General features: G+C 34.5%; 1 protein-coding gene across 4 annotated transcripts in view; it reads right to left on the reverse strand.

Annotated features, from left to right (window-relative positions):
• Positions 1-13,309, reverse strand: part of CEPT1 (choline/ethanolamine phosphotransferase 1) — a 37,472-nt gene that overhangs the window by 14,146 nt on the left and 10,017 nt on the right. For 3 of the 4 annotated variants that reach the window (XM_035017787.1, XM_035017788.1, XM_035017789.1), the window contains exons 3-4: positions 10,768-10,915; positions 8,605-8,746 (exon numbers count right to left, since the gene is read on the reverse strand). In XM_035017787.1, coding sequence (XP_034873678.1) covers positions 8,605-8,746; positions 10,768-10,915 — 290 coding nt within the window. Of the gene's footprint in view, positions 1-2,724; positions 2,810-8,604; positions 8,747-10,767; positions 10,916-13,309 lie in introns of all 4 variants that reach the window. The other variant, XM_035017790.1, reaches the window with a different exon arrangement.

Below are 13,309 nucleotides of genomic sequence, written 5' to 3' on the forward strand. Positions count from 1 at the left end.
TGCAATGAAGACTGGCCTAGAAATTGATCACACTGCCTTCCAATATTTTACTTTCTACTCTTGATAAGGGACAAACTGGGCATGGCAAGCTAAATGTTAAGTAACATTAACCAGACAAGTGAATTATAACTATGATATTTTAAAATCAAGTGGTACATACAGAGAAATTCTAAGCATCTATTTTTGAGATAAGCTGAATTATTTAAAACCGTATTATCTACCACATGAATGACTACATGGATCTTTTCGATTATCTGAGAAGACTAAAAAATACGAACAACAGCAACCCATCCAGGGATTTTTGAGTAGGAAGACAAAAACAGCCAAAGGCTAAAACATAGTAAGTCCTCTAAGAAGAACTCAAGTTCAGGTCTCACATTTAAGGGGACAGCAGACTCTTACGCCCTTGGAAACAGAAGAATTAGGAGAGTCCTCTCACCTCATTTAGTAATAATGTTGATGGAGTTAAATGAAGGGATCATGGACCTATTCTTCCTCTCAAACTAGCACAATCAATTCTGGAAGAAATCTGGAAACTGTTGGGAATTACTAACACAGGTCTTAAAATTAATATAATGATAGTGGTAACAAACACTACAGACCAGGTGCTACTATAGTTAGCACATTACATTTTGACTTTTTTAATCTTCACAGCTATCCTAGGAGGTAGGAACTACTGCCACCATTTTATAGATGAGGAAATTCAGTCAGATAGGTTAACTGACTTTTCAAGGTTAGAGAGATAATACATGGCAGAGCCTTGAAAGAATCTGCAAGTGTTGTACCTACACAATGCTAAAAACTCTTTAGTTTACTGATCAACTGGGGTAAAATTTGTCCTAAGTTTTTAACTTTTTATCACTAAGGAGCCCACACAGGATGATGTTTCTTATATACTAACACAACTTAAATTGGTAGAAAACAACAGGCAATAGAATAGGAAGTTTAGACGCTAATAAATTAAATTAACTCGAAACAAAATATAATGAACAACTCTTTCTTAAGCTTATTTTCCCCCTGAACTTTGTAAAAAAAGAAAGAAAAGAAAAACCCACAAAGAAAAATATGACAGTCTCATTTCAATGATCAAATCAGTTAAAGCAACAAATATTAAAAGCAAATCTCTGCAAGTTAGCAACTGATAAAAGAATGCATTTCCGAAAGATTTTTCAGGACGTTAAAATTAAAATGCATTAGTTTCTAGAAACATTTTAATAGGAAAGGCTCTATAAATACAGGTACTTTGTTATCATAAACAAGGTGAAAGTCATTTAGTCAGTATTCTATTTTCACTCAGAACACTGGGAAAAAAGACCTTTGGTAAGTGTAAGTAATTAATAATCATAAATGAGCCATCAAAAATTATAAATGTAGACAACTGCAGTGAGCATAAATTTTCAGGTCTTTGAAGAAAGTGCCAGAAGACAGGTTATGGGTAGAGGGGTGCTAAAAAATGACACATTCTTAACTATGCACATTATTTTACCCTACGAAGGACTCCCACAAATAATTATGCAAATACATTGTAAATTCAAATGAAAATGGCTTTTGTTTTGCTGCTAAATCATGCCTATAGTACCTCTCAGTATTTTCCAAATTCTAAACTTATTTTGAAAAAAAGATGTACACTATCCCTCTCTATTAATCTGTCACCAAAGACGTCACTATTGCCACTGAATAAAAGGATTTACAATGCTGCAAGATACCTTTCAGAAAGAACTCTGCTACCAGACTTACTATTTCTATCACATTATTGAAACATTTTTGGGCATGGGGATTCAATATAGGAAACCTAATGCAGCCTTGTATTGCTAGAATGATCTGTTAGGTGTCCATATGAACAGTTCCCCAATACTCCCTGAAAGCAAGATAAATGGAATTTAAGTTCTATTTTTCTTGTGAATAAACCTTTCATACTAAAGTGTGAAGGATTCTTGGCTATTCTACTGGGAAACCATTTTCTAATGAATCTTTTTGAACTTTTAAAAGTCATAAGGTCAAAATTATAATTCTAATATGAGAGGAAAAGGAGATATTATTCACTCAGCATTAATTAAGGAAATACGGATTTACTAAAAACAAACCAAACCTGAAAAAGGAGGGTATTCAAAAGATAGCTATAGTAACATGAAAAGCAAAGGATACTTAGTTTTAAAAGCACAACTAAGAGAAGAAAACAATAAACAATACAAATAGGAATGAGAATAGTTTCAAGCATTAATTTTTTAAAAAATCAAGTTCATCGAAAACAGAAGAAGTGGTACTAGATTGCTTAAATAATGTATTCTAAAAGAGTTAAGAGAATACACAGAATCTTTCCTATTACTATTAAGAGTCCTCTCAATTTACTTATCTAAAGGGCAACCCTGCTTTATTCTATTTTCAAAATATAAATATCAAAAAAAAAATCTAGTTAATGGTGGAAAGGTATTTGTTTTAAAAATATTACATAGAGCAAAAATCATATTAGGTATAGTAGGTAAGTGAGATAGATATTTTTAGCATCAAATCACCAGAAATATTATCTTCAAAAAATTTTAATAGGGTGGATTTTTATTGCCCTATATATATTAAAATTATTTTCTATTAACCTGTTTGTCTGTGAAATACCACCAGAAGACGTTTTATTTTTTACATTTTAATTACTCTGTGCATGACAAAGGTGCTGTCTTTATTGAGTTCACGCCACTGTTCATTGGACAGCATCAATATTCTAGCAGTTACCGTGAAGTTCCAGAACCAAGGTCCCAGGGTTCCTGTGAGAAGCTGGCATATTATAATTATGATCTGGGACTCTGTAACATCGAATCTATGCATAAGGAAACAAACATTTCAAAATAACTTTACTCAGAGCTTTTGCCAAAGAGCCTTACAGGTAGCAAAAACAGATTTAGAAGGTAGCATTCTCCTTATAAAGACATCTAAAGATTCAATGATACAATTTATACAGTACTACTGTTATCCTTATGCAAACATGTATATTTCTTACCCAAACCAAAACATTAAGTGTAACACACTGAATAAATGACTTGTAAATAGGGAGCTGGTAACACTAGAACTAAAAACACAGTCAACTCTTAATTATCTTAGTGAATACTACTTGCCAAATAATCACATTATCTTTAACATAGGTCCTGTCAGTGCCAGAACCTACCCAGACTTCTCTGGAGAGGAATGTTTTCAGAAACCCTAGGGCACAGTCATCTATGTGTTTGAAGAACCACGAATCTATCCCGCACCTCTTCACTGCCCCACATCTCATCATACTCCTACCTCTGCTATCTCAGTAGAATTAGCACATGCATGTGGAAAGGACATGGGGAAACTGTGACTCCTTTGGATACGGTTAGAACCAAATCAACTGGTCAACTCCTTGTCCTGTTTCCTAATAATCTCTAGTCCAGAATCTTATCCTCTTTCCTCTTTTTCTTCCCTTAATTCCATACCAGCATTATAACTCTCTACTATATCGGATTAGTTTATTAGTGGTAAAAATTAGTAAAATGTCCAATTCAATCACTAATGAAGTTTTGGAACACAGATGGTGACAGAAAAAGACTTGTGGTATAGAACAGGCTTCAAATCAAAACCATGTAATCAAAATTAAGAGCTGAGGAATGCTAAAGAAGATAGAAACTAGTCTACGATTTTACCTGATGATCCAAGAGTCCAAACTGCAATCTAGGCTTTATGTTAATATAAATAGGTGTTTTAAGATATGTTCTATAACAATTTAACAAAATTAAAATGAGCACAGTCCTAATGACTGAATCATTACCAACAATAAAAAATACATAGGGAAACTAGAAACTGAAAGGAAAATCTCTGATATTTGCTTATGTGATCAATCTTAAACTTTTAAAGAGGCAAATATCCTATACAGGCATTCAATAGGAAGTTTCCTAATTCTTAATCCACAAAAAGTGGATTATACATTAACAGAGAGTTTAGATTATAACATTAACGGTTTTTAATTACTAGGGTCTCTTCAAATATTTATTCTTTAGAGGTTTCTTGGGTAAGAACTGAATCGGATTTGTTAGACTACAAGTAGAACACATAACCTATTGACTTTTCTCATTTAACTAGAAAAGAAAAAGTCAGAAGTTATCTACTTACATAGAAATAAATGTGGTAGCAGTTATTAGCTAATGTAAATGTGAAACATGAGAGGCATGAATTCAAAAATGTAATAAAGATAAATACTCTGCCTGCTATAATTATAAATAATTAAGTACATTGGAAACAACATCTGTGAAATTAATAGACTTTCAGAAGGAAACTTAGACACCATCAAATCCAAAACTGATTTACAAATTAGGAAATGAAAGTTGTAGGCCTTGCCCAAGCTGATAAACAGACAATAATTTGGAGATAACACCTGAGGTAAGATATACTGATCTGGTTCAATTCATTATAATTTTTTTGTCTTGTGAAAAGAGTGTCCTCCCGCCCCCCCGCCACGCCCTGCAAATGATAATTTGAGAAAGAATTCTACTTTTCACAGCATGGAGGGTTTTTTTAAGGCCAGTATTTTGCATAAACAGTTTTATTAGAGATTGTTTAGAGTTTCTAAGCATTTAATTCATAAAAATGATTCCATATATATGTAGAAATTACCGATTTTAAAATATCTAGATATACAGGGTTTAAGCCTTAAGAGAGGAAACGACCACTTCCATTTAATATAATCCATAAACATTTTAAAGAATATTTTACAAATATTTACAAATGAGCTTCAACTCATAATTCTTATCCTCTTCCACCGGCCTGTTCCTTCTGTGAAGGTCTAGCCTCTGAGCCCATGTCCCTCCTGTCTTTCAAATCCAAGCTAGTAAAAATCCTAACAGGCTAAGCTAGACCAAGAAGGGTCCCAATGAGCAGTACTCATCTTTGTCAGATCTCCATACTAGCTTGGTCCAGAAGGACTGTGAGGACAGGGGTCTGTCTAGATGTGAAAGGTACTAATATTCTCTGTATAAGGAAGCTTTCAGCTGTGGTCAGAGCAAAGTGCTGAAAGATTTAGCTCATAATTTCAGGGATAATGTATCCAAATCACATTGGCTTTCTCATAATATCAGACTTTGAAAGGAAATTACTTATAGATGAATTAAATTACGGAGCCTATTTTTGATCGAGATACTATGAGCAAACTTAATAGCAACTAAAAATTATGACATTAGGAGACTAAGAAAAACAAATAAAAATCTCTTATTTGGCAAATACGGTATGTGGTTATTAAACACACAACAGCCTAAATTGGTTATATATAAAAAAGAAATCCTTGTGACTTTTTTCACTTGTGTGTAAACATCAAAATAAAACAATTAAAATAAAAATATTTTAAAATAAAATTTCCAAGGTACCTGAAGCTGCTTTCACTTTTTTTCCAAAAAAGGGAATAAGAAAAAGCAAGGGATTTAAAAAAATTTCATTAGTCAAATTCCATTTCAGAGTTTATCTTATTATTTTCTAATTAAACAAAATAAAATTTGGACTTTCTCCTCCATACATAAACTTTAGTTCTATATTAGCGTATTATACACCTGCCTATTCTCCCTGCTCTTGAAAAGAATGTGAAATCTAAAATAGCATTTTTTAAAATTCTTTAGGAATATTGCTATTATTCCATATGCCATTACATTGGTATTTTGATAAATACCTCCTTAAATGTAAGCACTCACAGCACATTTCTATGAGTGCTGAGAACTGCTTTGACTTTAAAAAAGAAATAGTGCAGCCTTAATATGAATGCAGGATTTCAGAAAATTGTATTCAAATTTTCAAAATCAAAACCAATTTCTTGTAATACTAATATGTGATTTAAATTGAGATATTATATTCAAACTGGCCCCAATATTTCTATATAGATAGTCTCATCATAAGAAAGCACTAGAGTCTCAGGGGGAGAGTGTCCTCCCATGTAGCCCCAACTCTGGTCTTGCATTTTCAACAATCTAGCTCCATATACCCATCTCTCTCTTTTTTCCCCAAATATCGTCAATCTCTTCTCTAGTCAATTTCTTCTGTGTAAATACAAAACCCTCCTTCCTTTGAACCTATGTTTTCTTCTAACAGATGCCTTGCTCCTTCCCATCATCACAGCCACCCATCTTCTAAGTCACCTGTACTAAATGTGTGCTTATTTATTCCCTTCACTTGTCATCCCCTACAATCTGGCTTTTACCCTACTGCTACAGAGAAACGACTCTGGATGGCCTCACACTGCCACATTCAGTGTACAATTTTCTGTCCTCATTTTGAGTCTTGGCAGCATTTATCGTTGTTCTCTTTTGAAATTTCTGGCTTTTCATTCTGGTATGCCTCCTCTGGCTGTTCAATCATTTTCACGGGCTTCTTTCTAGGCTTGCTTTCTAAGTTTTCTAAGCTATTTTCATTCCATTTGGATGTCTAAAATCCCTCACATACACGTTCTAGTAGAACTCTCCCTTTCACAGAGGTTCCTCTGCCTGTAGTGCCTTTCTCCACTTTCCATCCAACCACCCATGGAGGGGAACTGGGAGTTAAGTCCCTGCTCACTCATTCATTCCCCATATGCAGACAGAGACGAAGTCCTACAGTTTCTACCTCTTAACCTCCCTCCAACGTATGACTTTCTCTCTGATTGCACTGTCATCACACTAGCTTGGGCATCAGCATTCCTCACGCTGATGATGCTGATGACTTCTAAGGGTCTCCTTACCTCTGTCACAGCCCATTCTAATTCACCCTCCGAATATGCCAGCCTGCTTTTTCCAAACTGTCCTTTTGTCATTTCCCTGGTTTAGGTCCTGCAAAGGCTCCCCACAGATTCAGGACAAAAGCCCCTATTTTTTGGCAGGACACAGAAGTCCCTGATTCTCTGGATCTCCTCCAGCCTTATCTCCTGCCACTCCCTACAAGCATCTTATGATTTAACGGTATAGAACTGCTCATAGTTCTCCAAGTACATATTTCATTAAAAGAATACACCACAAGGGACATTCCAAGACTGGCAAATAGAAAGCTGTGATATCAAATCGCTCCTAAAAACACTATTTATTCTTCCCCTCCTTCCATGGTTCCTTCGCTCTCCTTCCTTCAGTTCCCATACCACATGGTTGGTGCTGCTTTACTTGAAAGGGAAAGATAATTAATTAGAGCTGATGATACATAAGCTTTCAAAATAAGGGCTTGAAAGTTAACTATGAGATAACCCCCACTGAAACAAACTATGTCAAATTCAGATATTACAAATTCTGCTATTTTTGAAAACAGTAACATCACTAAAAACTAAAAGTGAATTAGGGCGAACCAAGTGATCTTAGAAGTCTAATATATTTTGTGGTTTCACCAATGCAGAGAAATACTATGAAAACATTATTGAGATAAAGGCTATAAAAACAACATTGAGAAAAAACACATCTGCACGTAATATTTTCAATTACTGCTTTTTTTCTATCAGAAATCCATAATATTTTCTGAGCACTGATCATTTTATAAATTGCTGAAGAACGTAGAGGCATAGGATTTTCAATTGGACACACATGTCCACTATTGTCACTAAGGGCATTAAGATGGGCTTTAAATATGTTTTCTAAACTTCTAGGACATGTCTTTTAGTTAACATCCAAAATTTTAATAGTTACTGTTACTGTCATAAGTTAAGAACATCTTAAGTTCTATTTAAATAAGTTTAACAAAAATCATTTGAACTAAACTTGTAAGGAACAGCTGAATTTCTGTGCAGCCTAGTTCTTACAAGACCTAGAAAACTAAGTTAATTCGGGATCTAAAAATGTAAATATCCACTAATGATTCACCTTAAAGGGACTAGGTTAAGATGTTCTATCATTTGCAATCACAGATTTTTATTTGGCTATTTCATGAAGTATTCAGTCTTTTCTCAAGTTCTTTGTCTTTTAATCCTACACCACGAAAAAAATACTAACTTGAGCAGTGTAAACAGGATCTGTGATACTTAATTAAACACTGGTTGATGAATTCCATCCTTTACCTCATTCTAAGACTAGTTTACTCATTAGTATTTACAGAAAAGTACTGATCATCAGGTAGAAACCATTCATTTTGGAGTTTGAAAGCAGTATGTATTTCATTTTTTAAATTCTTGGGCATTTTGGTGGTGGTAGTAATCTACATGGTATGTCATGTCAGCTGAATTATCAAGAGCTTAGATTTTTATAGATTCATAAAGAATATGAAAAGAACAAAATCTAATTAAACTATGATATTTAGAGAGGAGAGTTGCTCTTTGTTCTCATAAACTATCTTATTTTTCCTGAAAATGCATTTCGTATGCCAAAATAAAACATGGAATTACGGTGAATAACAATAGGAAAAATACAGTGAATTTATCTGAGGGAAAAACAAGTGGGTATGAGAGAGGAGGGACAACTGCTTTTCATATTATTTAAAAAATATTGGTTGGGAGGTTCTAATAGTTCCATTAGGCAGCTATAATAATGAGTTTTAAATTTCTTTTATTTGTTAAACTAATTTAATGCTTTGATCCATTCCTAATATTGAAATACTTAAAAGCAACATTCTCCATATCTTAAAGAGGAAACAACAACAACAACAAAATCACCATTAAGTGTTACTTACATTCCAAATCGCAATGTTCCAGAAACATATGTCTGCCAGTGTGCACAATAGAACATGAATGTCCCAGCAAAACAACAAAAAAACATCCAGTCAGGGTTTGTCCCCAGCTGCACTGCGATACAAGTTCCAAGAACCACGAAAACTGCAAGAGAAAGATCACAATTAAAACTGAATAATCTGAAAAATCAACATTAACTGAGCTGGGAATGATTTTAGACGAGGCAAAAAGAAGACATGCTATGAATGTACAATCTTCTCTCTGTTATCCAAGGTACCAGAAAAGCAGGATGTAATCTTTTACCCCATACTTTCAATTTCTTCTTTCAATACACCACATAGTGGAACCAAAGGTCTCAAAAGCAACTAAAATACTGAGCATTTTTTGGAGTATACTCCCAACTCAGTGATACTAATGAACAGTAAAAAATTATAGACCAGAGTTAAAAACAAAACAAAACAAAAAAACACCCCCTGTGCCTCCGCTTCCTCATTTGTAACATGACGATCAAAACCAGATAAAATAGGGCGCCTGGGTGGCTCAGTCGTTAAGCGTCTGCCTTCGGCTCAGGTCATGATCCCAGGGTCCTGGGATCGAGCCCCACATCGGGCTCCCTGCTCCGCGGGAGGCCTGCTTCTCCCTCTCCCGCTCCTCTGCTTGTGTTCCCTCTCTCGCTGTGTCTCCCTCTGTCAAATAAATAAAATCTTAAAACAAAACAAAAAACCAGATAAAATATATCAGTATTGTAAAGGATTTCAAACAGTGCCTCGAACATATTAAACACTATGTGATTGTTGAAAAAAAAAAGAAAAACTAAAGGCCTACATAATTCAAAAAAGGACTCACTTTTTAGATTCATAGCTATCTTTTCTTAGGTAGCAGATATAATTACGGGTGACTTATATAGAAAAATACTTCCTATAAAAGTTTGGAACTCAAACTACAGCACAAAAATGACTATCACTTAAAATAAAAAATAGGATACCTATCATTCCATAGTCACCTAATTATAATATCCTTTCAAGACGCCCAACAAGCCTTTATATTCAGTGAAAGTCTTAAGTTTTTCTTGAGTCCTATAAGTTATAAGTGCTTAGCTATTCACTCTCCTCTACTAAGCAGGCTATTGTTAGGATACACCAAAACAATGATTTTCACATGGACCTACATCTGCAAATCTGAGTTCAGGAGCTAAAATTATCATGGGTTTTTGTTTATTTTAAAAATATTTAAAATGCTATGCCAAATGACAAGAAATCAACAGAAAAACTAAGTAAAAATGTGTGTGTGTGTGTGTGTGTGTGTAAGGGGGTGGGGACATTCCTATCAGGAAGGCTAGACAGAAACTGTCATTTAGTTTCTAAGTCTCTTTTTTCCCTTTCAAAAAGTACTAAAATATTCTTAAAGTACTAAAATATTCTTTTTAAAACAGTACAAATAAAGATATATCAACTATAATCTAATATATAGTAACTCATCTACTGCTAGCACTTTAGTATATTTCTTTCTAGTCTTTCTTTTTTTTAAAGATTTTATTCATTTATTTGAGAGAAACAGAGATAGCGACAGAGATAGTGAGAGAGAGCATGAACAGAAAGGAGAGGGAGAGGCTCCCTCCCCCAGCAGGGAGTCTGATGTTGGCCTAGATCCCAGGATCCTGGGATCATGACCTGAGCCGAAGGTGGATGCTTAAACAACTAAGCCACCCAGACGCCCCCTTTCTAGTCTTTTTATCCAAGCCCATTACCAGTTATACTCCAAGTCTACAACATAATCTTAAACATCCACAGAATATCCATTTAAATATAAAGACCATGAATTTCCTAGTCTCCCACTATTGTACCATCTATAATTTCTGAGATTTTTGATGATGACAATAAAATCTTTTAAAAAGATTTTAAAAACGGTAGGTGCCAAAAGAATAATATTTAGGTTTAAAAATAACTTCAGTAGAAATAATTTCTAAATTAATTTCTAAATTTCCCCATACAGGCAATAGTGAACAAACATTAACTGTATTTATAGTCTTTTGAAAACATTAAAACTTGATATAAATCACTTATTTGGATAACTATCATAACACCATAAACCTCTTATTTATTCCAACACTTTTCTCACATTAATTTTTTCACTATTAATCATTAACATTAAAAAATCAACAATACCTGTTGATAGTGAATCACAACCATGATCAAAAAGTTCTCCCAAAGGAGAACTGCTATTGGTTCTTCTTGCCTGTTTCCCATCTATAGCATCCAAAGATTGGTAAATGAAAAGGCCACATGCACAAGCAATATATGCCCACAGAGGAGCCTGTGAAACAAATAAGAAACATAAGTGTTATAAAGACATTCATTACTATGTTTTGCTGATATATTTTTACTCACAGATATTTTATCTTTATTCTCCAGAGAAGTACTACTGGTTGGAAGCTATGGGAGAGAATCCAAGAACAATGTGATGAAAAACTTTTTGAGACAACTGGAATTGTAAAAGAATCAAAATTCTTTGCTTTGTAGGGGTGCTTAAGCAGATGCAGGATAACTACTTCATAAGGTTATATAAGAGATCAGACTAGGTAACTTCCATAACATTCCTCCTAACATTTAGACTCTAAGAGTCAATTAAAAAATAATCTAGTACAGTTCTTCCCAAATTGTATCTTTCAAGATGTTTACAGGTCTTATGTGAAGAAAATGAATTCCACGCTAAACTCACGTGGGAAATACTGGATTAAACAATGTTAAACAGACTTCTCTACTGCAGGACTTCTGCCAGCCATTAATCTTGCTAATACACACTGTGAATATTCAAGAAGGGGGACACAATATGCTGCCATTTTCCAAATTTATTTGAGCATGTAACCTATTTTTCAACACACTTCTTCAACGTTCCATGGAATTACACTAGGGAAATGATGATCTAGTACAGAGTGCTTAGAACATTATTTTTCAAATATTTATGGCCACATTTTCAAGGAACAATTTCTTTTCCCAGACAGAAACTGAACCACTAATACAGGATTTAAACGTTGTGTTAAAAAAGGGAAGCTTCTATTTGACATGTTCTCTTTAAGAATGTAGAAGAGTGTTTTTTATGACTTTTCACTATTTTCCCATGCCCAAACCATGAAAAAATTTCTTTAATCACAAGGTATTTTCTCAGATATTGGTTATCAAGTTAAACCAAGTGTTAAATGCTCACAGCAGCAAATTAAAACTACTCAGAGCTGCAAATAATATTTATATTCTGCACTGCAAAGAGGTTTCTCTCAAAGTGCTATTTAGTTCTCAGTATTAAAGGTAAGGATCTTCTCTTAAACATTTTCTTAGAGTCTCATATTTTAGAACACTGAAGCTGTCAAAAGGACCATAGCATAAACCAGAGTTACAAACCCTGAAAGCAATCACTGTAATTGTGTAATCATACTTTATGTGCAAGCTCACTGGACTGATTAGTCCTGAGTGACTAAGAACCCCACCTTCCAGACTTTGAGTCTACTGCTCCTTGCTCCTAAAGGAATCTAGTAACTCTCTAGAGCTGCTCTGTCCTACATTAGCCATTTTAGTTTAGATTATTAGATATATTTTAGATTACTTTAGTTTCAGTTTAGATTATTAGATTATTTGGATTAGCTATTTTAGTTTAGATTCACTAAAATAATAAAACTAAAAACTCAGTTCCTCAGCTACACTAGGCACATTTCAAGTGCTCAATAGTCAGATGTGGCTATGGCTACCATACTGGACCACACAGACACAGAACATAACTATCACCACAGAAATTTCTATTGGACAGTACTGCTTTACAGGACTAGAAAGCTGGGGACTTCTTGGGGTCCAAACTTTGGATTTAAATGGGGGCAAAGTGTTAGTCTGAAACAGAGACAGCTTCAACTATCAGTATACACAAAGTCCTAGAAAATGGCAAAATAGTAATTACATATATATATAAGAGAAAGCAAAGTCCTGTAGTCTTCGGATCGTTCTTTCTTCCTGTGAATCTGTAGAATACTAAACTAATATTTACGTATTTCTTCCTTGTTCCCATTCTTTCACAAGTCATAAGTGTTTTAGGAAGAAAGCTTTCTCGGGGCGCCTGGGTGGCTCAGTTGGTTAAGCGTCTGCCTTCAGCTCAGGTCATGATCCCAGGGTCCTGGGATTGAACCCCCACTGGGTTCTCTGCTCAGCGGGGAGCCTGCTTCTCCCTCTCCCTCTGCATCCCCCTCTGCCTACTTGTACTCTCTCTCTCTCAAATTAATAAAACCTTTAAAAAAAAAATAAAAGGAGGAAAACTTTCTCATTCAGGAATAAGCCTGGTCTCAGCTGGTTTAAGAGCCTGAGAGATACACTGAATCAATAAAGGAACACATTTATCACTCAGGAAAGCATCACACCCTGATAGGTGGGTGGAGAAGAATCTGCATAGGAAAATAATCTTATCACAATCAGGCAATGAACTGACTTGCAAAATCTTGCAGAGATGTTCTTATACAAGTCAACTCATGTGAAAAAATTCTAAGAAACATGGTTTTATGGAGCTTTTGAAACAGAACTGTGGGGTTTACATACATACAAATATGTACATAGGCTGATGCAATAGTGTTTATTTTTTTCTTTTTCTGGGAGAATATATCAAAAACTTATTTATATTATGTACAAGAAGAGGAATTAGAGGTAAGAATGGAAAGGGAAGTCAGGTAAAAAA

Source organism: Mirounga leonina, unplaced genomic scaffold (assembly GCF_011800145.1).
Source record: "Mirounga leonina isolate KUSES-001 unplaced genomic scaffold, KU_Mleo_1.0 Mir_173, whole genome shotgun sequence".
NCBI classification, from domain to species: domain Eukaryota; kingdom Metazoa; phylum Chordata; class Mammalia; order Carnivora; family Phocidae; genus Mirounga; species Mirounga leonina.